This window comes from Trachurus trachurus (genome assembly GCF_905171665.1).
Source record: "Trachurus trachurus genome assembly, chromosome: 21".
Lineage (NCBI taxonomy): Eukaryota > Metazoa > Chordata > Actinopteri > Carangiformes > Carangidae > Trachurus > Trachurus trachurus.
Genome location: NC_139899.1, coordinates 19,505,043 through 19,529,714, shown reverse-complemented (window position 1 = coordinate 19,529,714; position 24,672 = coordinate 19,505,043). Strand labels below are relative to the sequence as shown.

Here is a 24,672-nt window from a genome sequence, read left to right as displayed (position 1 = left end):
CCGGATGTGTACGAGGTCTCAGCGAGACGCTTTCAAAATAAAAGCCCTGAATATCCGTCTGCTTAATGTATAAAAAATAAAAGCCTGGCTTTTAAGAATGTTACTAAGTAAACATAAAAACACATTTATAAAAATACTATGCTCATATTAAAGGTCATTTACAGTAAGCTATTTTTAGTACAGCGGAGCGCAGCAGCAGGCTGCTCAGAGCTACGCTATGGAGGCTAAGGGAATTTCTTGGTTTCCCTCATCAAACTCATCAAATACAAAATCCCAAAACTCCACAGCGCTTTTGTAGACAAGTTGTGACCTGCACAACCACCACGCTATGAGATAATGACGGAACGATACGAAACGGAGCCGTTTTCGAGGTAAATTCATACAAAACCGCTGATGCGCGTTGCGTTCAGGGACAGTTTTTCAGCAAGCAGTCTCCGTATTTACCCTGTATTTACCTCGAAAACGGCTCCGTTTCGTATCGTTCCGTCATTATCTCATAGCGTGGTGGTTGTGCAGGTCACAACTTGTCTACAAAAGCGCTGTGGAGTTTTGGGATTTTGTATTTGATGAGTTTGATGAGGGAAACCAAGAAATTCCATTAGCCTCCATAGCGTAGCTCTGAGCAGCCAGCTGCTGCGCTCCGCCGTACTGAAAATAGCTTACACCTACAATTAAAGGTAATGAACCTACTGCTATGACTATAGCGATTATGGCAATGGGCCAATTTGCCAAAATGTTGAACTATCCCTTTAATGTACTTTGATATCATTCAACTTAATATGAACAGTGACAGAATGGCACTATGGCACAAATTAATACTCAATACAAAGTAACACACAAGGTTTGTTAACAAAGTTTGTTAGCAACCAAAGCAAAATAAATGGCAAAGAATACAAAGGCAGCAGCTACAGTGCAGAGGTGAATGGCTTTTAGTTGGTTTTTCTTTTCCCCTATTCTGTCCTTTTTATTTGCTCTTTTTGGCTCTCCCACGAGTAGTTTTTCTCAAAACGTGGTGCAACATATAAATAAATACAGTTTATTTATATCACAAGGAAGACAGAGTTGTAAATGAAGTCACATACGTAGTGCAATCAGGCCGCCGTCATTTTCTACACATTGACTACCCAAGACTTTAAAAAATCCTTTAAGCTCATAAGATGACGTCCTCCAATACTCAACTCTGATGATGTTCAATTCGCATTTTATCAAACATGAAAACTTTTTTTATATATTATATATAAAGGGTGGAATAGGATGTAAGAAAATGCCATATCATGTAAAATATTTTATTTGCATCACTAAAAAGATGTACAATTCATGAAGCTGTGTCCAATACAGTTTTACGATTTAAAAAAAATCCTTCAGTCCAAACTGTATTTAGATGTCGCTGTTGTTAAACAAATCCTAAACTAACACAGTAAACATAGTACTGTACCTGCTTAACAACATCTAAGCATTGCAGCATGTTGTGGAGCTGACATAAGCTTTTTTTTTTTTTTTACTAAAGCACCACTGTGGCTAATTACAGCCTCACACAGTACAGTACTAACATGCCTGTAGACTGTGTTTGTCTTGCCAGTGCATAACACCCAGTGGAGCCTCCTGTGAGGTAATGATGTTTTTCTCCTCTATAATTAACACCCAGCTCGCTGTGATGGAGTTGTGCTCTTTGTTTGGTCATAATGTGTCTGACAGACCTTCAACATTAATCAGAATTGTTAGCTTTGATGTTGCATGCTGCAACACTGGTGCTTGAGAAAAAAAGAAAAGAAAAAAAAGTGGTGCAAATCATTAAAATGCACCAAAGAACAACTTCAGGTTATGTTATATAGAAAAGCAGCAGTATGTGGAGTTATGATAAAATAATAATGATAAAAAGGTTTGGTCATGTATTAATAAAAGTCAGGGGTTAGTATCGTATATTGGATAATTAGGTGAGCAGGTGGAAGCTAATGATCCTCTGTGTGAAAGGGCCACACAAAGAGATGAAACCAAAAGTTACATTATTATTATGTTACTGAAAATATACTCCATGTGATAAAACTGGAAATATTGTCAGATTGTCTTTTTTACTTTTTAAAGTTTCTCTTTTGAGCATTGTGTATAAATGGTCACCAGCTCCATTATATAAGTTTTATCCTTATAACTATTTATGTACTGTCAAGAAGAGTATTGTTGGCTATCACATCACTGAGTCTGTAAACAACCTGAGTGATGGGTCTTTAAATGTGAAGGTTGATTGATTCAAACATCAACTGCCCAAAAATGAAGTGGTTTAAACTTTTCCAAGTTGAATTTCTTAACAGACACAACTGATGACAAAGACAACATTTAGTCATATAAAAATGTAAAATAGGAACTAAACTTTTGAAGAAAAAAAGAAGTTTAACAAACAAATGAATTAATAAATAAATAAATAAATAAATAAATAAAGCGGTCAGTCTATGGAAAGATGTGTTTATTTCAAAATATTCCTGTAACACATTTGGGACAAAATAGGTTTGGATACAGTGAAATCTGATGCTTGGAAACCACTGACAGGTAGTACATGCTGTACATCAAGAGTTTCTTCAGTACTCAGGTATTGCACGGGTCTCTCATCTAAAACATATCGTATAGTGAACACTATGCATTATTACTATATTTGTGGGGTGTGAAAACGTTTCACCCTGGGAGCTCAGAGCGTTTTTCCAAGGACAAGCGGACAGGACAGGCATTCACATGAGAAATGATCCGACGGGGTTGAAAACCACTTTTTTTTAAGTTGTTATCTGGGTTTATTATTTTTTTTGTTGGTTTTTTTTTTCTTTTTCTGAACTGCGTGATTCATCACAGGATGGTGGGTCACGGAGCCCTCGGTGACGGGGACAAGGTGACGGTCACGACTCATCGTTAGGCTGCACTTGAGATGAAGGCAGCTCGTCTCAGTGCTGACTCACTCTATAACACGCAGCCCCCGCCTCGGCGTTCCTGGGAAACACACAGCCACCGCCTCGGCGTTCCTGGGAAACACACTTGCTGCTCCGAGTGTAAAGTGATGTCATTGTCAGTGCTTTATGTAACCTTTGTTTGTTCTTCTACCTCTGTTTTCTCTAATACAGTACCATGCAGTTTCTCTATCGTCACACTGATACAGTGTTATGTAAATTTACATTGAAGCTGGTCTAAATTGTGTAATCTAATCTGTAATTTGTGCCACAGATTGATTCTTTTTTTTTTTTTTTTTTTTTCAGACAACCAGAGGTGGAAAGTAACTAAGTGTGAGTACTCATGTTACTGCAGTACTTTCTTCGAGGACTTGTTCTTGCTCACAATGACAATACTAAACAGGTATTTTAAAGTTTTCAGTCAGCTTTACAGCTAATGGGATGTCACTAGTTTTTAAAGTTTTTGAAACAGTTTAAATTTTGACCTAATGATACAGAAATTAGTAAAGGTGTTATATGATTCATTCTTGGGGGACGATGAATGTTGATGGACATTCATACAATAGTTGTTCAGATATTTGACCAGAGAACGTAAGTGTACGTAAGTCAGGTTCATGAATGTCTGTATTGTACGACATTGTACCAATTCATCCAGTACAAATTTTGGTCTAATTGACTGGGTGAAAAGTGAAAACTATCTATTTCAGCCAGGACCAGTAGGCTATTATATGTTGGACAGACTGAGCGACACAACTGGATGCTCAACATTTGATGATCCCAGCTACTCAAAAGTTGGTGGTTTGGTTTGAAGACATCTACCACCTCCGTATGTCTCCAGGGAATTTATTTATCACATTATTTTATAAAATACGATAGGAAAAATCATGTTTCTATTCTATTTTTTGAGGTTATATGTAATATTCCTCTACTTTCACCCTAAGTTTTTCTACTTTTAATGACTCTATGTTGCTTTAATACTTCTTTTTTTCCACAGTGACCATACAGTGTAGAAGTGCTCTGAGAAATCTCCAAAGTGCTGCTATTTCACTTGAGTCGTCAATCTCTCTGCTTCAGCGATAATTATAAGTCAAGTGGGTCGTAACAGTCGTACTGGCACCGGTCACTTTCCACCTCTGTACACAGCTGCTGTTGATGAGGGGATGAATCTCAGCGTTACGTTACCGTGTGTGTGCTTCAGGAGCAGGATGCAGCGAGCTTGCTCATAAAAGGGAATGTCTAAAAGTCTCTACTTTATTGATCGGTGCCTCGTCTATACCGCCTCTCTTCTGTGTAACTACATGCAGACAAGACTCTGAATCACAGAGACGAGGACGGACACGCCGGGAGTCACACCGTGTGCTTATCTGGTGGCTACAGTAAAGTTACGTACATACATGTTTGTTTGTTTTCATATACAGCAGTAAACAGCAGTGCTTGGTCAAGACTAGATGCATTGAAGGGGCAAAAAAGGGGAGGGGGGGGCACATGTAGATGAGTGTGTAAGGCATGACTGGCTGCTCTGGACGTGGAGAGCGGATCTGAACGGGGGTAGAGACAAGGACGGCGTCTCCACTCCACCACGTCTCTCTTTCTCTCTCTTCTTTTTTTCCCTCTTCCTCTTCTGTTTTGTGCTCTTGTCCGCTCATGTGTTAGACCTGCGCATGCTCGATCGCAGCATCAGCGTGCACTCGTGAGGGACCTCCGGGTTTTCAATCATGCGCTGCCAGACCCGCTGCTCCTCGCCGTATGAGTCCATCCAGTCGACCTCGTTCCCATAGCTTTTTCCTTCGGGGGAGAAACAGTGACATGAACATTTGTTTTACTTTCACAGAAACACCAGAAGAGCCAGAGGAGGCAAACACGACACGACCTCAGCACTCCACTCTTTACTATTTGATTAACTGATATCTGTAATTAAAAATACCAGTAAATGGATTCACAAATTACAGTTTGTATTATTGTCGACTGAGGCACAACTATGAGTTTACAAAGCACCACATTTTTATATGAGCCAAAACCACAGTGCTGCTTAAACATTTTCACACCACAAGGGTTCAGAAATTATTTGATTTAAATCATTTTCACCATCAGATTTTCATCTGACTGCAACAAAATTCATGAATTACAGGTGAAGCATGAACTGAATAAATAAGAAACTGACAATTTTAAGAAACAGTTTTGACCTTTTTGGAGATTCACTCATTCACTTTCTTATCCATGTCTTTTCTGAGGGAGAAATATGAAGCTGGAACCAGAGGTTACGTTAGCCTAGCTTAGCTTGGAAAACTGGAAATCAGGGTTTAAACTGGTATTGTAGATATTTGCCTTTTTTTGCACATATTGTAAATGTCGCGTTCAACATGATTGGATGCTGTTTTTCCAGGTTTGTTCGCTCCACAGGTGACTGACTTTTTACATTTTTGTGAAAAAGCATTAAATTACTTGTTAGCAATTGGGGTGTGGAGAGGATTTCAAGCAATTCAGTAAAAAAAATGCCACAGAATAAGGTCCCCAAACCTACCTTTAATTGCAGTGTTAGATTTTGTTAGCTTTGGACAGGCTAGCTGTTTCTGCCTTTCCAGTCTTTATGCTAAGCCACGCTAACCTGCATCATATTTTTTGTACGAGAAAGAAAGTGCACAAACTCATTCCCCAAACCCTCAAATCCTTTTAGATCAAAATTTAAGAAGAAAAATAGGCATTCACTCTTTAAAACTGGGGAAGAGAAATAGTTAAACTGTCAACCTTTCCTTTATTTCCAGGCTTGAAGAAAAAGTTAAAGTGACTCAAAATTGAAGAACCAAACTTATCTGTATGCCTCAACACTTTGGGCCTTCGTTGAGCCTCTTTATGGAAAACAGACATTTAAATAATCATAATATGTACAATAGAAGAGAAAATAGGCCTCACTCTCCATTTCTTCCTAATCACCCAGCTCTCACACACACAAGCTGTTTCCTCTGAATATCGTTCAGGCTGCCAACCTCAATAGCCAGAGGAGGAATACCAGCCTCTCAGTTGTGCAGCTAAAGATTTCTGGCTTCCAGACAAAACAAGATTATCGTTTGGGAAATGCATATACATATGTGTGTGTATGTGTGTGTATGTATGTGTGATTTAAGCTTCACTGAGATATTATGAAACTCAACTTCTCTTAACTTGAATAAAACGCTGCATTACAGCACAAATTGGACAGGCATCCTTCAACCTGCTCAGAGTTCCTGTAAAGCCCCTTAAGTCCACCGAGAACGGTTCAAACGTTTTACCATCGTATTTGAAATTCTGTGCAGGAACAAATTTAAGAGAAAGGAGAAGAGAGCTTGAGGATGGATGTATCACAGACTAACAACAGAGACACACACCTGTGCCGGCTCCCAGCCTGACTCCTCCCAGGAAGACGTTGCTGGCCAGAGCCTCCTTGTCCCACACGGTGAGCTCCAGGCAGACGTTGTTGAGGTCTCCCGGCTGCAGGCCGCAGTAGGTGAAGGTGTGGTTCCACTGTGGGTTCACCGAGCGACGCTCCACCGCCGTCTTGTGCTTGGTTGACTTGTTGCTGTCGGGGAGAAGGTACCTGAGGGCGGAAAATGTTTACAGTACTGCACCATGTTCTGGCTACGGTGTTTTTTTGTTGTTTTTTTTGGTTATGTAACAACCAGGGAGGGAGCGTCTCTCACCCTTTCACAAAAGGATCCGAAGTGCCTCCGGACTTGACAGCAGTTAGGTTTTTGGCTCCTTTGACGAGCAGCTCGACCATGCCCCCTTTAGGCAGAGTGAAGCTGCTCGTCTTCTTGCCTTTCAGGAATCCTTTCTTCACTGGGGAGAGGAAGAACAAACAGACGTCAATTCACAGGTTCAGGTTTATTTATGTAACATTTCATTGCTTTACTCCTGGAAATGACATGCACAGACCAGACGGACGCGTGCACTGAGTATGTACACTGACAAGCACACGCACTCATGTGGACATGTGCTTATGATAATGAGCAGGTCTTTTTTTTTCTAAAACAAGAAAACCACAAAATAAAGGAGACTCACTTATTATAACCATTTAAAATCATGCAAATGTGAGAAAACACAACTAAAACAGATTATTATAATAAATTAAGGTGAATTGTGGGCAAGAAAATACAGGCTATTGTATAATTTACAACAGACAATACAAATTGATTCAGACGTTAATTTATTCAGTATTTTGATGAGTAGCCCAGCCAAAGCCCAGTCCTAAAGCTCTTAAGACCTCTAAGGAGAGACCTGGATATATCACTTCAAACACTTCCCATCCAATCTGACAGGGCTCGAGAGGATCTGCCATGAAGAACGGGATAAACTGCTCAAATCCAGGTGTGCAAAGCTTTTACAGACTCACCCAAGGGGACCCTGAGCTGTAGCTGCTGCCAGAGGGGCTTCTACAAAATACTGACGTCAGGGTCTGAATATCTTGAGTTTAAATTTCCTTTTTCAGACTTTATACATTTAAAATTAAAATCTACAACACGACAAAGTGTGCAAAAAAGTTGAGGAGTATAAAGCAAAAGAATAACTTCAGTATTGTGTGGGAAAAAGCCTGATTGATTTTTTCTTGTCGATTTGGAATAAAACGATTTAAAGTGCAACACGTGTATTTTATTCTTGCCTCCTGGCACAGTTTGATACAGTATATGTTGGAGCGTAATACATAATTCATGTTGGTTATGACAGTGGTGTACGACTGTACCTACCTTGCACTTGGTCCAGAGGCAGCGTGAGGTTCTTCTCTGCAGGAATATACTTCAACACCACGGTCAGTTCTCCTTTATACTGCATTGTACAGTCTATGCTGTTGTCCACCTACACAGATCATTCACATTCCTCAGACACCGGCCTTGGTGAGTTCATGTGCTCATATGTGTGTGTGTTTATATGTATTCTGGTTCCCTTACCTTCGGCTGCAGTGCATACCACTCTTCTAGCTGGGAATCGAACTCCCAGGTGTCAAAGGTCAGCTCCACTTCTCCGAGGAAGCTGTTGTGTCCGAAGCGGTCGTGGTGCCACACAGAGATCTGCAGGGTTCGTGTCTCCAGCTGCGAGTGGCTGATCACATACTGCACAAGACAGGAATATAAAAGAAGTGAGTTCAGTGAATAAAACAATTTAAATTCAGCTAAACGTAGAGTTCATACAAGGAAGTTACCCTCAGATTCTCATTGAAAACCGGGTTGATGGTGTTGGCCTTGATGCTCGTCTTCCTCTTGCTCTGTCGTGACATGTCTGGCAGCAGGTACGTCTTCACATAGCTGCCGTGAAAACCACACAGTGACTCAGTCGTGCAGCACAGGAAGAGGCTGTTCCCGTCCCTGCACTTCATTACTTTATTATTCTGGCAGAGTCAATCAGGGATTTCTGAAATGAGCACTAATAACACTATTAGGCTACCTGAGAGAAATATAAATCAATTCCCTTTCGTACGTGTGTCGTGAAATCATGGAAACACTGATATGAAGACATCACTGGGGCAGGACATGTAACAGCCAGATACTAATTATCAATTCAATTAATGACAATTATGATTTTTTTTTAAAGAGAATTTATGATTTTTTTTAAAGAGAAAATAAATTATTACATCACAGTTGTTAGTATCTCTACCTGTAAACAGCTGTGAATAAACAGCTGCTATGCTTTTAAGCAATAGCAAAAAATAGCTCCTTTCAACTTAAAAGCATCTCAGGCTTATGAGGCGTTAGATGAAAAGTTTGATATACAAGTAGAGGTAGCTGCATTGTAATGCAATAATACGATTTAAATACGTATCTACACTTTTGATTAGTGTACATTATTAAAACACTGCCATTTAATGAGCGGGTGGGTGTTTTCTATATAATTTTCTATTATGAGTTGTCACTAATTGTCTTTATTAATGAAGAATGAACAATTCACTAAAAAAAAGTCAGTAAAATAAATGTTTATGGATGTGTACTGTAGTCTGTATTTCAAAAAAAAAATTCCCCAAAATGTGATGAAATGCAAAATTAAAAAGCAGCATATTGAATATTTGATACCGACATGAATGCACTGTGTTTTGTTTCGGTCTGCACAGATGAACAAATATATCAAATGACACTTTAGAATCTGTTTGTCTTTGTCTGTGTTTTGTGTTTGCATTTGTGTGTGTGTGTAGGTGTGTGTGTGTGTGTACACAAACTCTTACGCGTCAGTGCGCTGCCTCCTCTCGTCTCCAGTTGCCAGGTTGTGACACTCTTTGACCAGGACGTTGAGCGCACCAGTTTTGTAGCTGTAGCTGATGTTCAACAGGATCTCGCCGCTCACCCGGGCGTTGCCATAGTCACCGGTCTCACTGTACATGCTCATCATGCTGTTTATACTACTCTGTAAAAGAGAAACGAGGGAGAGATGAGTTGAAGAGGTAAAAGAGAGAGAAAAGCAAAACACACAGAACAACCAAAGGAAATAACATGTGAAGTGGATACAATGATGAAATATGGTAGAAATAAAACATTCACAGGATTTGCATTAAATCAAATATGTGGCAATACACAGTAAGATGAGGAGTAAAGCATGTGCCACTGAAAATATTACACCACTTTAACTGGAGTGCTGCTCTCGGGAGAAAAAAAAACATATAAAACATGCAGTGTAGACCGAAATCCAGTAAATCTGTGATGTCTGAGGACGCTGTATTGTGCCGATCGCAGCTTTTGGAGTTTGCATCATCTGTGTTTCTGGGCTCAGAAAACAATAACACATTATTATCAGTCATGACTTTTTAGGCAGCGTTTGGATCAGATGTGTCAGATAGGATGTGAAACGGAGCCCTTACATTCACATGATGCAAACGTTCGGCATTTATTTTCAAAATGCATGAATGAAAGGATTAAAAACACATAATTTAACCCTTTGTCAATCAATGTGCCAGTTATTTTCTCAACCTACTAATCAACAGCTCTTTGAAATCTATGTATTTATTTTCTAAAGCCCCTGAAGTGTCGTCTTCAAATGACTTATTTTGGTCCGACACTGAAAAGATACTAAATTTACCATCACTGCAGATAAAGTAAAAAACCAGCAGCTGATCTTCTGTAACTATCTTGGAGCTAATTTTTCTCATTTTAGTATGAAAATGAAGTCGCAGTTGCTGATTAATTTTCTGTTGTTTAGTGAATTGCAGACTAATCTCAGCCCTGATTGCGAGGCACACACACACAAAAAAAGGCAGATTTGAGTGAAGGAACATGGAGTGTGTGGAGTCTAATCAGAAGAACAGATAGGAAGATTAATTAAAACCCAAGAGGCAAACAGGCGACAAACTCCATGGAGTGAAACCCGTCAAGTTCCAGTTAACTCTGCACACACTGTCTTGGTAAAACAGTGTCAACCAGTGTGTCTGCACCTCCTGAGTTTCATAGATAGGCAAATTAAAAAGTTTTTAAATTCTGGCCACATTTAACCTGCCATTTTTTTCTCATGAATAAAAGACTTTTACAACCACAGCAGGTAATTAACAAGAGCATTTCTCAACAAAACATAACTGTTGTAGCTCAGGACAGGATTTAACTGGTATAATCCACTGATAACAATATTCCTGTCCTTGGAGGAGTATAGAGAAGTCAAGACGGCAGCGTTGAGCCACACTGTGCTTCTTCTACTGGAAAGTCTACCTAATTTATTTCCTGCAGGGAGCCAGCATGATAAATGACCACTTTCATGCGAAGGGCTTAGGCTTAATGGAAATAGATGTCGCTAAAATAACATTAAAAAAAAGGCCACGACGGGCACAAACACACAGAGAACATGCAGGTTAATTCAGAAGATAGTGGCGTATTTGGAGGAAGAATGAGGATTTATTAGTGGATCCTACTGAACCTCTGCTGTTTTATGATGCAGTGGTGAATATAAAATATAAACGCATGCACAAAGGTGGAAGAGGAGACTCACAGTCTCAGCATCCGAGTCGGGGATATTGAGGTACCCCCACCTCCGCTCTGAGCCAGGGGTGGAGGACTGGCAGCCGATTCATTTAAGACACGGTGGGCGATAAGAAGAAACCGGCGAAGGAGGGAAGGTGGGAAAGAGAAGAAGAGGAAGAAGGAGGAGGAGGAGAGAGAAAAAGAGAAAGAGAGATAGATCTGAGCTCTTTGATGTGTTAGTGATAGAGGCAGACCCCTGAGCACAGACCCCCCGGCCCCTGAGGAGGAGCTGCAGAAACCCCGACTACCGCAGCACAGCCAGAGAGCACATTACACACTGTTACCATGGTGATTATCAGATGAAGCCACAGAGATTACAACTCATCTGGAATCAGCTGTGAAATCAACATGGACGCTCCGGACGGACACACACACACGCACAAAATGAGAAAGATGTGAAGTTCCTCCATGGTGTTCACTATTTATAACAAACATTTAATATAATAAATATATTAATTATAACAACTATGATAGTATATATTACTTAGTATTAAATTCTTCTTTAGTTTGTTTTTTGTTTTTACATTTTGTTGCCATTAACTTTTCTACTCATTTAGATTTTTGTTTTTATTTGCACTATACTGACTTAAAAACCTTGTAGGTCTATTAACTACCTGGCTACTAAAGCTATTCTGAATCTGATTCTGATATTATATTGTCGTACGTATTATTATTAGCCAGGCTACTGGTGGGAATGACAATGTTGAACCTAAACTAAAACATCTCAACAACTGTTGGATTAATTAGTTTTTTCATCTCCTTTTAAAGGGACTACGAGGAGTTTCGGAAAGCAAAGTGTTTTCAAACTACATTTCCCATGAGCCTCCACATGCACGGTGAAATTCTTGGACCGGTGCAAGACGGACGAAAGCGAAAGCATTTGCCAAGAATGTTTTCATTGATCAAGAATAAAAGTCGGCGGCTCAAAGATGATCAGATACCGTCGTAGTTCCGACCATAAACGATGCCAAGTAGTGATCCGGTGGCGTTATTCCCATGACCCGCCGGGCAGCGACCACTAAATAATAATATCAAAATAACTATAAAGACAAAACGATATATTTATCGAATATGGACCCATTAACAAGTGTGGGTAACGTAGATTCATCCACATTAATATGAGACTCTTTTATAACCAAAAGCAAACTCCTTGGGGTCTCTTTAACTGGTTTGGTTGAGAGGATAAACGTCTTTAAGACCCTACAAATGATACCACGACCTACAGGACTGAGGACCTGCCCTGTTTGTCCTCTGAGTAAAGATCAGTAACATAGATTTCATTTTGTTTGATCACTCACACCCTGGACAGGTCATCGGTCTTTCACAGGACTGTCATAAAGAGACTCACATTCACACTGTGATGTGAATAGGATTAGAGAATAGTATTATGGGTAATGTTTCTTGTTTAAAAATGAAAATAGAATAAATATAAAGGTTTCTCTTCAAAAAACAACAACACACACCATCTAACAGATAATGGAGACTGCACTATGAGCACTACAGTAAATGGCACTAACGCCACGTCACCCTGAAAGCCCTCCATGTAGTGACTCATGTTTTAGTGGGCAGAGTACATTAGAGCCTGAATCAATGAGGGACTCGACTATCTGTACAACACCCCTCATCATCTCTCTCCACTTCCATTCATACTAACAACAGCAGCTCAGTTTGACGGCTGTTAAGAGATGACATAATAAATGTGACAGGCAGGACGTCTGTCTCGTCCGTTTACCTCAACGCTTCTCAAATTACAAACTCACACACGCAGGCCAAGCGCGGACGGTGGCATGAGTCACGACGCAAGACATTTATTTAGCTCATGATCTGAATAACTGGATTTTCTGCCAAACTACGTGTGACGTGTCATTACACACACGACCAGGTCAACGGGTATAAAGATGGGAAAGTAAAAATCTAGTTTGACTGTGTTAAATTTACCCGTGACAACAGTTTTTGATTTTGTGGCACCGATGGGATCGTAATTCGCCGTCAATTACACAGTTCTTCTTCTTCTTGTTGTGACTGTAGAAAATCAACAGACAGGAGCGATTTCTCAGCAGCAGAGCTCACTGTTTCTGGGAAGAGATGCTGCTGTTGACATGTTACAGCTCCCCTGAGAGTCCATAATGTTATCAACGTCTTTTGTTTGTTTTTATTGGGCTGATGAATGACTTTTGCTTTTGCTTCTGTGATTTGACAAGACAAACTAAAGAGGCACAAAATTCAAAACAGCACAGATGGTGCATGTTTATACATTACTGACATATTATCACCCTGTAAAGCTGTTTTGATGAATTTGTAAACATTTATTTACGGTAAATTATTTCTCAAACAGCAGATATGGAGCAATATTAACGTTTGCACCCAATTGACAAATCTACATCTACATCTAATATGTGTTCTCTTTTAGCTCCATTTTTGGTCTCCACCACCTACTTCTTTGGCTGCCAAAAGCTCTCCTTTGTTAATGAATTTACTGTCTGTTAAACTGTTGAAAGATGCACAGGTAGAAAAACTGTGAAAGCAGCCGTCTGCTGCAGGTGGAAACAATGATAGGAGAGTAAAGAGTAAGCAAAAGCAATAAAGTTGTGGGCTGGAAATACGTATAAAACAATGGGCTGAAAGATGCTGAGAGGCTCGCTCAGAAAACTGCAGTCAGATACTGTATATGCTCGACCTAATTTCACATTAAACACATTCATTTAATACACTGCTGATAAAGGAGAAGCTTAAAATATACTATGCAGCTACAGATTCAGATCAAGAGAATGTTTCTTTAATGTGAGTATATGTATCTGTAACTGCGCGATAAAAGAAAAAAATAAGTTTTAACCATCAGTGAAGTTTCACATCAGACGACTTCTTGCATTAACCTACATACCCCTGGAAAACACATTATAAACAAAGCAGCAACGCTCCACATTATCATACTAGAAGTCAAGTTAGTTTATGTAAATGCAGCAGGTTTCCTGGGCGCGATGCGTTCACTGTGCTGCAGGTGTTCAGGACACCAGCCGTCCCCTGGCCCCTCACAGCTCACACTGTGTTTACACAGTCAACACCAGAGCTTACGGTCGTGACTCATAGATCATGTGCTGCTGAATGTCCATGTGTATACAGAGTATGTGCATGGACGACGTGTTTGTGTTGTATATGAGCATACACATACAGTTCTTCCCCTTATCTTCCTTATTTGTTATTCCTGTGCTTTTAACATGGGTTGTTATTACCGTTGACACTGCGTTGCTGAGGCGTCGGCTGACGGTCTTGCTCTGAGCCGACATCAGGGCATCGATGTCTTCCTCCGCATCCTCGTCAGAAAACTCCTGCGGATGACAGTGTTCAGATTTAATCAAAAGGAAACTGGATCTGGGAAGCTGGCTAGTGTCTTTGTACTTGGCAGTTTTTTTTCTTCTCTTTTTTCTAACACAGCTGCTCTGTGTGGGGGCGTGTGCAGCCAGCTTCCATAAATTCAATCAGACAAGTCAGGACAGAGCGTGGTAATTTGTTTACTCATTTGTCACGCGTGAAATCACAGTATCATTGGGGTTTACAGTAAACTTTTACAGCATGAATGAATGAGTAGTTTGATGCTTAAAATCTTGTGAGCATGTGTGTGTGTGTGTGTGTGAGTACAACCATGTGCTTGTGTTTCTGAGCAGCTCTTTAAATGCAAATGAGCTCTCAGTAAACACAAGAGACAAGGCAGGCCCTATACTGACCACCGCGGCCGCGTCCTCCACCTGTACTCAGCCTACAGCCGTTTAGATGCTTGTCATGCTCTTTGAAGTGGGCTCTGAAGTGAAATTAACATGCAGCCCCACATCTGATGCATCACAGAGCCACAGAGCCACAGAGCTCAATGTGGACTCGCAGCGTAGTAGATGTATGGATTTAACAGGGGGGGGGCATGGAGTGAATATTCAGTCTGTATTTCACACATTATCTGTGGTGAAGCTGCTGCAGGAATCAAATGTAAGAGAGAGATCAGTTCTGTATGCGGGGAGGAGGAAGAAGGAAGGGACGGGCTGCTGACGGCGCTTACTGTGTCATTGAGTCCAGGAACTGAGCGGCTTCTGAGGCTGAAGGCGTCGTCGCTGGGTTCAGACCCCGGAGCCGACAGGTCCAACTCTGAGCGGCAGTGATCTGGTGTGGAGGAGAGATGGGAGGGAAACAGGGGATGTAGAGGAAGTAAGAGGAGGAGGAGGAGGAGGAGGAGGGAAGAGGAGGAGGAACTTAATTTACTTTCCAGCTAATGCGCAAGAAACGCAGCTACTAGTGTTTGACATTTGGACCTGGTTTCATTCGGCTCGTTCGAGATTAAGTGCGTCACTCATTGAGGGAGGACGAGGACACTCACGTCCCATTAGATCCATTAGGTTCTGATTTAATAAATTGTCAGAAAACCAAAAACATCTGCTTTTACTCAGCCTCCAATAATCATTTACTTCAATCATGTCCTCCTGCAGGACACTGTGGACTATTAAAATGCAACGTGGGTTCTGGGATTGTCAGCGTTTCTTGTTTTACGTGTCATTTTTACTCTCAGCAATCAACATGTCATCTCATGACTCTCAAGAAAAAAGTGGTATTAATCATTTTTTACATTACATATTAGACTTGTACTTCTTGAGACCGGTCTTGGTCTCAAGACCACTTTTTCGTGGTCTTGGTCTTGTCTTGGTCTCGACAGTGTTTGGTCTCGGTCTTGGGTCTCTCGGTCTCGCAATGTCTCGGACTGGCAGAACGGTCTCGAAGGGATTTGTAGCCTACAATATCCAGGCAGGCATGCTTTTTTTTTTGGATATCATTTATACACCCCCTTCAAGTGGTACCAATCACATGCATTTTGTGACAGACATTGGCGCTTGTCCTCTTGCGTTCTACAACTCATGCGGAATAGCAAAATATGGTGTAACTAGTTCTTTTTGGTCTCGTACTCGGTCTCGGTCTTGAGCTCAACTGGTCTTAGTCTTGACTTTGTCTGTTTTGATCTTGTCTTGGTCTTGATACTCTCTGGTCTTGGTAGTGTCTTGGTCTCGGTTCAGGCGGTCTTGACTACAAGTCTATTACATACTGTATATCATATTTATGTGATGTACTGTGTTTGTAATATAACCTGTATCAACCTCTCGGACTGATAAATAAATGTACCACAGACCACAGAACGCTGACCGAGTAAAACACACACAAAATCAAATTATCTCCAATTGAACAAAATGTCATGTTGTCGAGCCAACATCTAAACCAATCAACTCTACAGTCTGATGTTTCCCATCATGCCCTGGGGTCCCTGCAGCGAGGGGAAAGCAGCTGCTGCAGAGAGACTCAATGACAGAAGATGATGAGTTACAAGAAGCACCAACGGTCACTGAAGTCAGAAATGGTGTGAGACTGATGTGAACAGTTTTTTTTCCTTCTCTGGTTTACAGATTGGTGTGAACGCAGCAAAATTATCAAGAGTGAGCGGCAGTTCGCTAGGACTTGTCTGCAATCACATCTGGAGAGAATAAACTGGATACTGTGCGAGTCTTAGGATCACAGATAAGAAGGTTTAGATGAGCAGGTTTGGATAAGTACCCACATCGCTGCTCTTGCACAACCGTAACCTTTTCCCTGTTCTTCCAAAGTAAACATTATTAAGCTTCGTCGAAATCACAAAGGCTTCACTTCCTCTTAGCAGCTGCTGTAGCGGATGGTGGTTTGATTAAACTCTGGGAACAACATTTTTTCCAAAGTGACTGATGAGAGAAAAGCTGAATACGAGGTGGTAAAGAGGGTTATAAAGCCAAGACTGGTCTAGGTCATGATTTTCCTCTGTGTTTGCTAATTAAAGGGATTAATTAGCAGATTTACCCTTTAGTAACACCTCAACACATCAATTAATGGATTATTTATGACTTTATAAAGGCTTTTTTGAAGAGCTTTTTAATATCTACTATAGGTAACAAACAAAAACACCTTAAACTATCATTTGTATGTTTAGTCAGACATACTAATGACTGAAATTTACATCCCAGCAGATGCACTCAGTTTAATCCTTCCTTTACACTTTTGCACGTGTTTTTAGTTTTAAACAGGCTTTAAAAAGACAGTGTAAACAAATGAGATGTTGTTTATGAAGCGTCAGAGCTCAAAGACGTGTGTTTGAACTTTGGAGATAACCGTAAGAGCTCTTCTCTGTTCGTCATTCAGTCTTTTTTTACGCTAAACAAATATTTCCCCTCCGTCTCGAGCTCCGTACAGGGAAATGAGCGTGACGTCTTCACGGCTAACTTTCCCAGAAAACAAATATAATCCTTTAAATGTTTAAAATGCACATTTGGGATTGCTTATCCCCAAGTCCGAACTATTCCCATCAAATAAAAGCATAAAATGTAAAATAATGTTCGTAAGTGTTCATAATAAAATCCAAAACTGGGTTTAAAACTGTCCAAGATTTTAGGATCACAGGACTCAAACTGTGTCTTTGGAGCACATCAACCATAAAGTCAAGCACAAGTGATGATTTTTTTTTTTTTTTTTTTTTTAATATGCAAAGCCCGTAGATACAATAGAACAAAAGACAAAGGATTTCATCACCAGACTGGTTTTAAGAATTTCTGGTCGGACACATCTGTGGGTAAGTCAAGATCCAGAGCTGCTTTAAAATCTCCACACACCTCTCAGCAGCTGCTACTAATGGAGATAAAAGGTTTCACACCGACAGAGACAAAGTGGGGGAGATCATAGTTAAAAAAGTGGAGATTTTGACACATAAGGAGCGGCAGCGGAAAGTGACAGGGGGTGTAAGTTAATGGTGTAATTGGTGGAGACATGACATCTGGCGTGTGGAATCGTTCCCTTTACAAGATACTTAGCGGTGGGAGCCGGAGCTGAGCGTTTCTGCACAGCCCATGATTAGACTCCGACACCACCTCTGATATGAAACCGCCGCCACCGACACAATCTCAAACTGTGACTCGGATATCGAAATGTTTGTGAGTGAGGCTGCGAAGCTGTGAGACGACAGCAGGAGTCGAGTCTCATCAGTTTAGGGTGGGGGAAAGACGAGACAGAAAAGGCGGGGAGCTGTATCTGGGTTGTAACGTAGTAAGTACCTGATGAGACCGAGGCCCTCGACACGGAAATGGTGGGGGTGCCCGAGCTCCTCCTGTGATTGGCTGGGGCCTTCTGCTCGGAGGCGGAGTCACTGGAGTGCAAGCTGGCGACGCTTTCGGCTCCATCGGGCTGTTGGCGAACACAAAACACAAACCAAAACTGTTTTAAAAGGGAATTTTCAGTCGTAATCAATGTTCACCTCAGTTCATTTCATACCATCCATACTCCCAACTGCAGCGTGTGGACGTTTATATTTGTTTTTGTTCAAGAATCTATCATTTTTTCAATGCTCATCAATCAAATTAATCTTAAAATTGTTCTGTGGTCGCAAGTAACGTCGTAAATTTGCTTTACAATTAAATTAAATCAAAATAGAGGGACTCTGCGTTTGTTCTCTGACCTGGAAATGAACAATGCGGAAGCTGTAGTACATCCAAATTTTGATTGGAATTGTAAAGCCCTTTAAACAAAACTGTAATCTGGATGGTTTCCTCCACCGTGCAGCTGTGTGTGTGTTGATATGCATTGTGTGTCTGTCTGTGTGTGTGTCGGTTGCTGACCCTGACCCTCCGGTTGTCGCTGGGAGTGGACAGTCTGTCTGAAGCTTGGGATCGCAGGTTGTTGGGCACCGTGGGCATCCCTGAAGACTCCACGGCCGTCGCACTGCTCCTGAACACCAGGAAGCAACAAATACAACATTATCAACAACACGTTTTGTGGGTTAGTAAAAACACCTGCTAAAATATGAATATCCCTTTAACAGATACTTTAATGTGTCTGAACTCTGCCTTCTCACTTATCTATTTTTTACCTTAATTCATGTTTCTTTCTGAGTTGTATTTAATCAAGTGTTCAAATCTTGATGCCTTAATTATTTGGAAGTGAGAAAAGTCTCTTAATCTGCAAAGTGGAGATAAAACCACAACCTTGACCCTTCAAACAGAGCTAATATATGAGATAGAGTAAGAGCTTTTCTCTATTGCTTTCTTTGTGATATATCTTAGAAAATCATTGTGTAGTTGTGTGTTAAAAAATGAGGATCGACATGTTGTAATGTTGACACTGTGCTGCTGATGGTCACCTGTTTGAACGTGGACTCGGAGCAGAGTGAACACTTCGTAGACTTTGAGCGTCTCCATCCGAGGCAGATTTGACACTGACGGTGTCGACTCCGTTCTCCGGCTTCAAGGTGGGTCGGCTGCCTTTTTTATCCATCTTCATCCTTCTACACTCACACACAAACACAAACACACAGGCTGTTATCCACAGTCAGTATGGTCACTCACGCTACAGCCTGGCGTAAACATGCCCTCGTTAGAGACGCTTCTCCCTGGTGTATGAATTATTTTGTTTCATTTCTTACCAACCATGTTGTTTTCAGCCATGCTTATATTTAGATTTTAGTGAAATTTGGTCACTTTGCTCAGAAGCTGCAGGATTTTTCTTTTCTTTTCAGTATTAGTTTGCTGACCAGTCCATCAAATCTTGCAGAAAGCTCTCATCAAACTTAAACTTGTATTAAATTCAAATAAAACAAAATACATGCTATTAACTAGATCCAAAAACACAGAATATAACCGCCTGCACCTATCTACGCTAAATGGCTCTACTATTCAGAGAGTCACTGAGTTTAAATATCTAGGTACCTGGCTTGATGAAAAATTCACTTTTAAATTTCACATAGACAACCTCACTAGCAAACTTAGACAAAAAATTGGCTTCTTTTTCAGAAATAAATATATTTTCCCTATGATCTGCAGAAAGAGGATTGTTGAAGCTGTCTTTATGCCAGTGTTGGACTACAGTATGTTGATATTATTTATAGGAATGCTGTCCCTTCAATTCTTTCACCTCTAGATGTGGTCTATCACTCTGCTCTTAGATTCATTACCGGCGATAGTTATAGCACTCATCATTGTAATCTGTACACAAAAGTAGGTTGGTCTTCCCTGTCAGAAAGACGCAACAATCACTGGCATCTCTTCATCTTTAAAGCCATTACTGAAAAACTCCCACCATACATTACAACACTGTTAGATTTAAATCAAGGTTCATATTCAACTCGCTCCAATGACTGGCTTACTTTTAAAGCCCCCCGGGTACAAACTGAACTTGGTAAATCTGCTTTTTGCTATGATGCCCCTGCCTCCTGGAACGATCTTCAACTCACACTTAAAATGAATGCCCCTCCATCCTATCAACATTATAAAAATATCATCTCCAACCTCTTTACCACAGTCTGTAACTGTTTTTAAATTTTCTAACTGTGTTTTATCCTATGCTGTGCATTGTGTTTTGCTTTGAATAGGCTACTGCTGTGATCTCGACGACATTGCAAATGAGGGTAAAACCTCAATGTCCTTTCGAGAATAAATAAAGGTTTGAAACCTGAAATCGATGACTGGAAACACACCTTTATTTTCTAAATTCTGGCTTACAGGTCCCATGACTATCTATCTTTTATAGGACTGTCTAAGTTTGATAAAGATTTATATTCACATGCAGATTTGCTTCCATATTATGAAACAATACAGAAACACAATTTTCTGTATCACACATTTCTGCAAACAAGATGCACTTTCAGAAGAAATGATGAATATTTATGTTTGAATTAATTCATTATTGTTTGAATGAACAGTTTGTAGTCACTGTTTTCTTCTTAATGATGGGTTATGTAATATATGAGACAGGAAGTACTCAGCAGGCACCGCTCTGATAAAATAATTGCTGCTGCTCCGTGAGATTTTGAAAGTGAAGCAGCCGAACGTTGTGCGAGCAGAGCAGCACAAGCGTCTATTGTTCATCAGAGTTGTCTGCTTTTTGTCTGAAACGCTGTGATGCCTTCAGGAACCATTAGAGTGCAGCCAAGTTGTGGAGTGATGTTAGACGGCACAATCCAATTACTTCCATGTTGCTTCGCCAAATGTCTTTTAAAATGCATTCAGGGTCTCAAGAATCAAATGAGCATCCACTTGATCTGTTCTGATGCCTTCGTGCTGAAGTGAGCTTTCATCACACTGCAGGCTTCTTCAAAAATTTGGGTTTGTGCTAACTCTATCCTGTGTTCATTCATTTTTCCTGTTTTTCACGTTACGTAATAATTGAGCGAGTAAAACCCTGCTGAATTCACGACGAGTGTTTATTTGCATGAACGTCAACTGAGCTGCTGCTCCGTGTTCACAGTTTACCCTTTTCTCCTGGCGCCGTCCATAGCGCCGAGTATCCTGCTCCTGTGGGTCTTCGGGGTGTCGGTTTTCTCCGGCTCAGAAGGAGCCGACAGGTTCTCTGTCGATTTCTTGTCTGTGACTTGTGATCAAAACAAAAATCACTTAACACGGTCAATATTTATCCTACACCTGTATGTTTTATTTGTATATGCAAATCTATCGAAACAACATATCAATAATATATGCTTATACATGTTTTTCTTATCAATTTTGAACATACATCTCCATCTTTTATATTTACATGTACCATTTGACTTTGGTATGGATATACAGTTTGTGTACTTAACATGTACTGTATATGTTCAATATACATAAACTTCAGATTCAGATTCAGAATCACTTTATTTATCCCCGGAGGGAAGTTTTTCTTTGTTACAAACTCCTGATTTCTAAGAGAAATCAACACAAAGTGAGATATACGTAGATAAATAAATTATTATTACGAAAATAAAAAGCAGAATAAGACATGAAAAATAGTGGAAAAAAATCAGGAGCGTTTGTAACTGGTGGCACACAAGTCGACGCATGCGCACTAACATACATGTATGTGCATACGGTATGTATATTGGTTAACATATAGTTCATATATAAGTGTGTGTGTGTGTGTGTGTGTGTGTGTGTGTGTGTGTGTGTGTGTGTGTGTGTGTGTGTGTGTGTGTGTGTGTGTGTGTGTGTGTGTGTGTGTGTGTGTGTGTGTGTGTGTGTCTATTTTCAATAGGTTTCATATCATGAACGTTTGACATGTTATTACATTATATGTATATGTATATATTTCATATAAGGACATTCAATATACAGTATGTACATATATTATATACAGTATATAACCCTAACATATATAGCTCATATATATGTATATTACATGTGGGTATATGTTGAGTGCGTCAGTGGTCAGACTCACGGGTTGGGCTGCTCAGGATGTTCTGCTTGACCACGTCGCTGCTCAGCACCTTCGGCTCAAAGCGTTTGGACCGCTCCTCCAGGAACCACTCTCCTGTCACCACCTTCAGCTCCCTGCAAACACACAGTCCGCTGCTTACCGCCGACTCAGCCTCTCAAAACACCAAGGTCAGCTCATGCTCTTCAATACCATCAATCATTGATCAGTCATTTATGAGTGTTATGAGAGTAGAAATAAAACCCCACTGCTAAATGACTCTGAAGAACACACATCAAACCCTAATGTTTAGCCTCATGAGTAGCATTGTGGTTAGTTTAGTATCTAATCGTTTCCACTGTGGCTGAGCTGGAAACATCTCACATTTCTTATTTGTCTCGAGGATAAAGCCGGTTTCCGGTTTATTAGGTACACACAGCTGCAACTAAAGTACATAATCTCATATGACAGTGCTGTGAGTGACAAAACTGAAATTATTTTGTTGTTGATTGAACTATATGATCATTTTGGATGTATTGCAGTATATAGAGAGGTGTTTGTGTTTAACCTGCCCTTGTTGATAGTCAACTGGTATGTATCTACTGTTGGATTAGACTGCACTGGCTTTCACAAGAGGTTCCTAATAAAATGACAACTAATTGCACTAAAAGTGCTGTAAGATTGATGTATACTTATTTTCTTACTCAACCTTTTTTAATAATATTTCATCATTAAAAACAAGATGACTTTCAGTTTTATGTTGTGTCTTTAAAACATCACTTCATTAAAAATGCTTTAATAGTGCCATTAATTAACAGCAAAGATCTGCGATGACGCCTCACAGTCGCCTGTTGTCATAGTGACTCAACAACATGCCTTCAAAGATAGCAATCACCAGAGCCGCAATGGAAAGATTTGTTATCGTAAACAGAGCTGATGGGTTTCCACTGAAACAACCATAAGGAGACAAGAAGAGGGAAAGGTGGAAGTCCAACACTTGAACGATTCGTTTGCAGGAAGAAGAAGTGAAGAAAAAAAAAAGGAGAAATGCATATGCAACAGTATCACTCTTTGCAAAACAACTGTCATCTGGGAGGAAATGCACTGAATATTTCAAGTGACTAAGAGAGGGGATGCACTTTTCATAGAGTGTACAGATCCAAATATATGTGAGCTATCTTTACTTCTGAGAAAAACTAAATAAATACATTTAGCAAACTAATTATCATAACTGTGTGTGGAGCACATATATCAAACAGGGGTGGTGTGGGAACAGTAAACAGCACTGATAAATGGTGCTGCAGTGGATTTTTTTTTGTTTTTTTGTGAGGTTGGGGTGGATTTTTCCTTGTAGCTTTGGAGACGATCCCAACGATGAAACACCTGAGGCCCTCCCAGACAAATGGAGACAGATGTGGTGTCATTAACCATCTAATTCAAACCATCTGGAGTCCATTCCTCTCCCAAACACTAAACGCCGTTCAATTCCCCGGCGAGCATCAACACTTACGAGATCTTGGCACAAACGTTGCACTTCCACTGGCGTCTGTTGGGAGTTTCGGCGCGACAGTCGCTGCAGATGCGCAGCTGACACTCCTCGCAGAGATCCCCGCGATCGAAAATCAGGCCCAGAGCCTTCAGGCAGCGGGCGCACTGTCGCTCGTCCAACTCCTTGGGCCGACGGGAGCCCTTTCGTTTGATCTCCAGCAGCTCATTCTTCAGCTTCCTGTGCGAGAGAGACAGAGAGAAAGAGAAAGAGAAAGAGAAAGAGAAAGAGAAAGAGGAGAGAACATCAAGAGAAACTGAGAAAAGTCAGAGTGAGATGGAGATTAGTTGAAATGGCGACAGCAAAGCCCTCACCGTATCCTCTTCTCCTCTCGTTTCCGCAGCTTCTCGTCCTTCTGCAGCACTTTCAGGATCATGTCTCTCTCATGTTCCAGCAGAAAGGAGAGATTCAGATCCTCCTCGGCCTGCTCCATTGATCCCTCTCTTAGACCCAGACAGTCAGAACAGCCAACAAAGAGGTTGCATCGAAGGGAGTCAGAAGAAAACTACATTATGATGCAAGGTGCCCCAGTTTCTCTTCTGCTAACGAATGGGTTGTTGTTTCTTTTAGCTCTGGCATAGTCTGAACTTTCCCAGTGTCCCATCCAGTGTTTCCTCCTCTAATCCTCTGTGTCTCTGGAGAAGCTGACGTTCAGGAATCCTACACAATGTGAAACAGACAGAAGGAAAAGTCAATAAAACGCACCTGACGATAATAACTTATTGCAAATGGATTGGCAGTGGAAGTCCAGGTTAATGTGCTTGTCTTCTGGCTGCAGCAATATAAGCATTAATTAAAAATAAGACAATGATTTGCAGGATTACAAGGAGAAGCGTACGTAATTGGTAGACATTTGACAGCTCCGCAGCAGCTTAACAACCTCCCAATTAGGCTCCGAGTCTGACATTCAGAGCACAACACCCACATTTCTCAGCTTCCATTAGCAAAGCTCTGTCTGGCCCTGAAATTCACAACATGGCTTGTAATAATTACCTGCTCACCGGCATACCAGCACACACAGCCACGTTAGATT

At 40.7% G+C, this 24,672-nt stretch overlaps 1 protein-coding gene across 1 annotated transcript; it reads right to left on the bottom strand.

The window, feature by feature from the left end:
• Positions 1–4,569: 4,569 nt before the first annotated feature.
• sytl5 (synaptotagmin-like 5) lies at positions 4,570–24,072 on the bottom strand (the record flags this gene model as incomplete). The annotated part of the gene is made up of 17 exons (XM_083996525.1): positions 4,570–4,712; positions 6,290–6,498; positions 6,602–6,740; positions 7,646–7,754; positions 7,847–8,008; positions 8,098–8,200; positions 9,112–9,290; positions 10,857–10,922; positions 14,119–14,214; positions 14,934–15,034; positions 17,989–18,118; positions 18,550–18,658; positions 19,071–19,214; positions 21,178–21,295; positions 22,118–22,230; positions 23,604–23,819; positions 23,954–24,072. 17 exons carry the CDS (start codon positions 24,070–24,072, stop codon positions 4,570–4,572), a joined length of 2,256 nt encoding a protein of 751 aa, XP_083852651.1.
• Between the last annotated feature and the right edge of the window lie 600 nt (positions 24,073–24,672).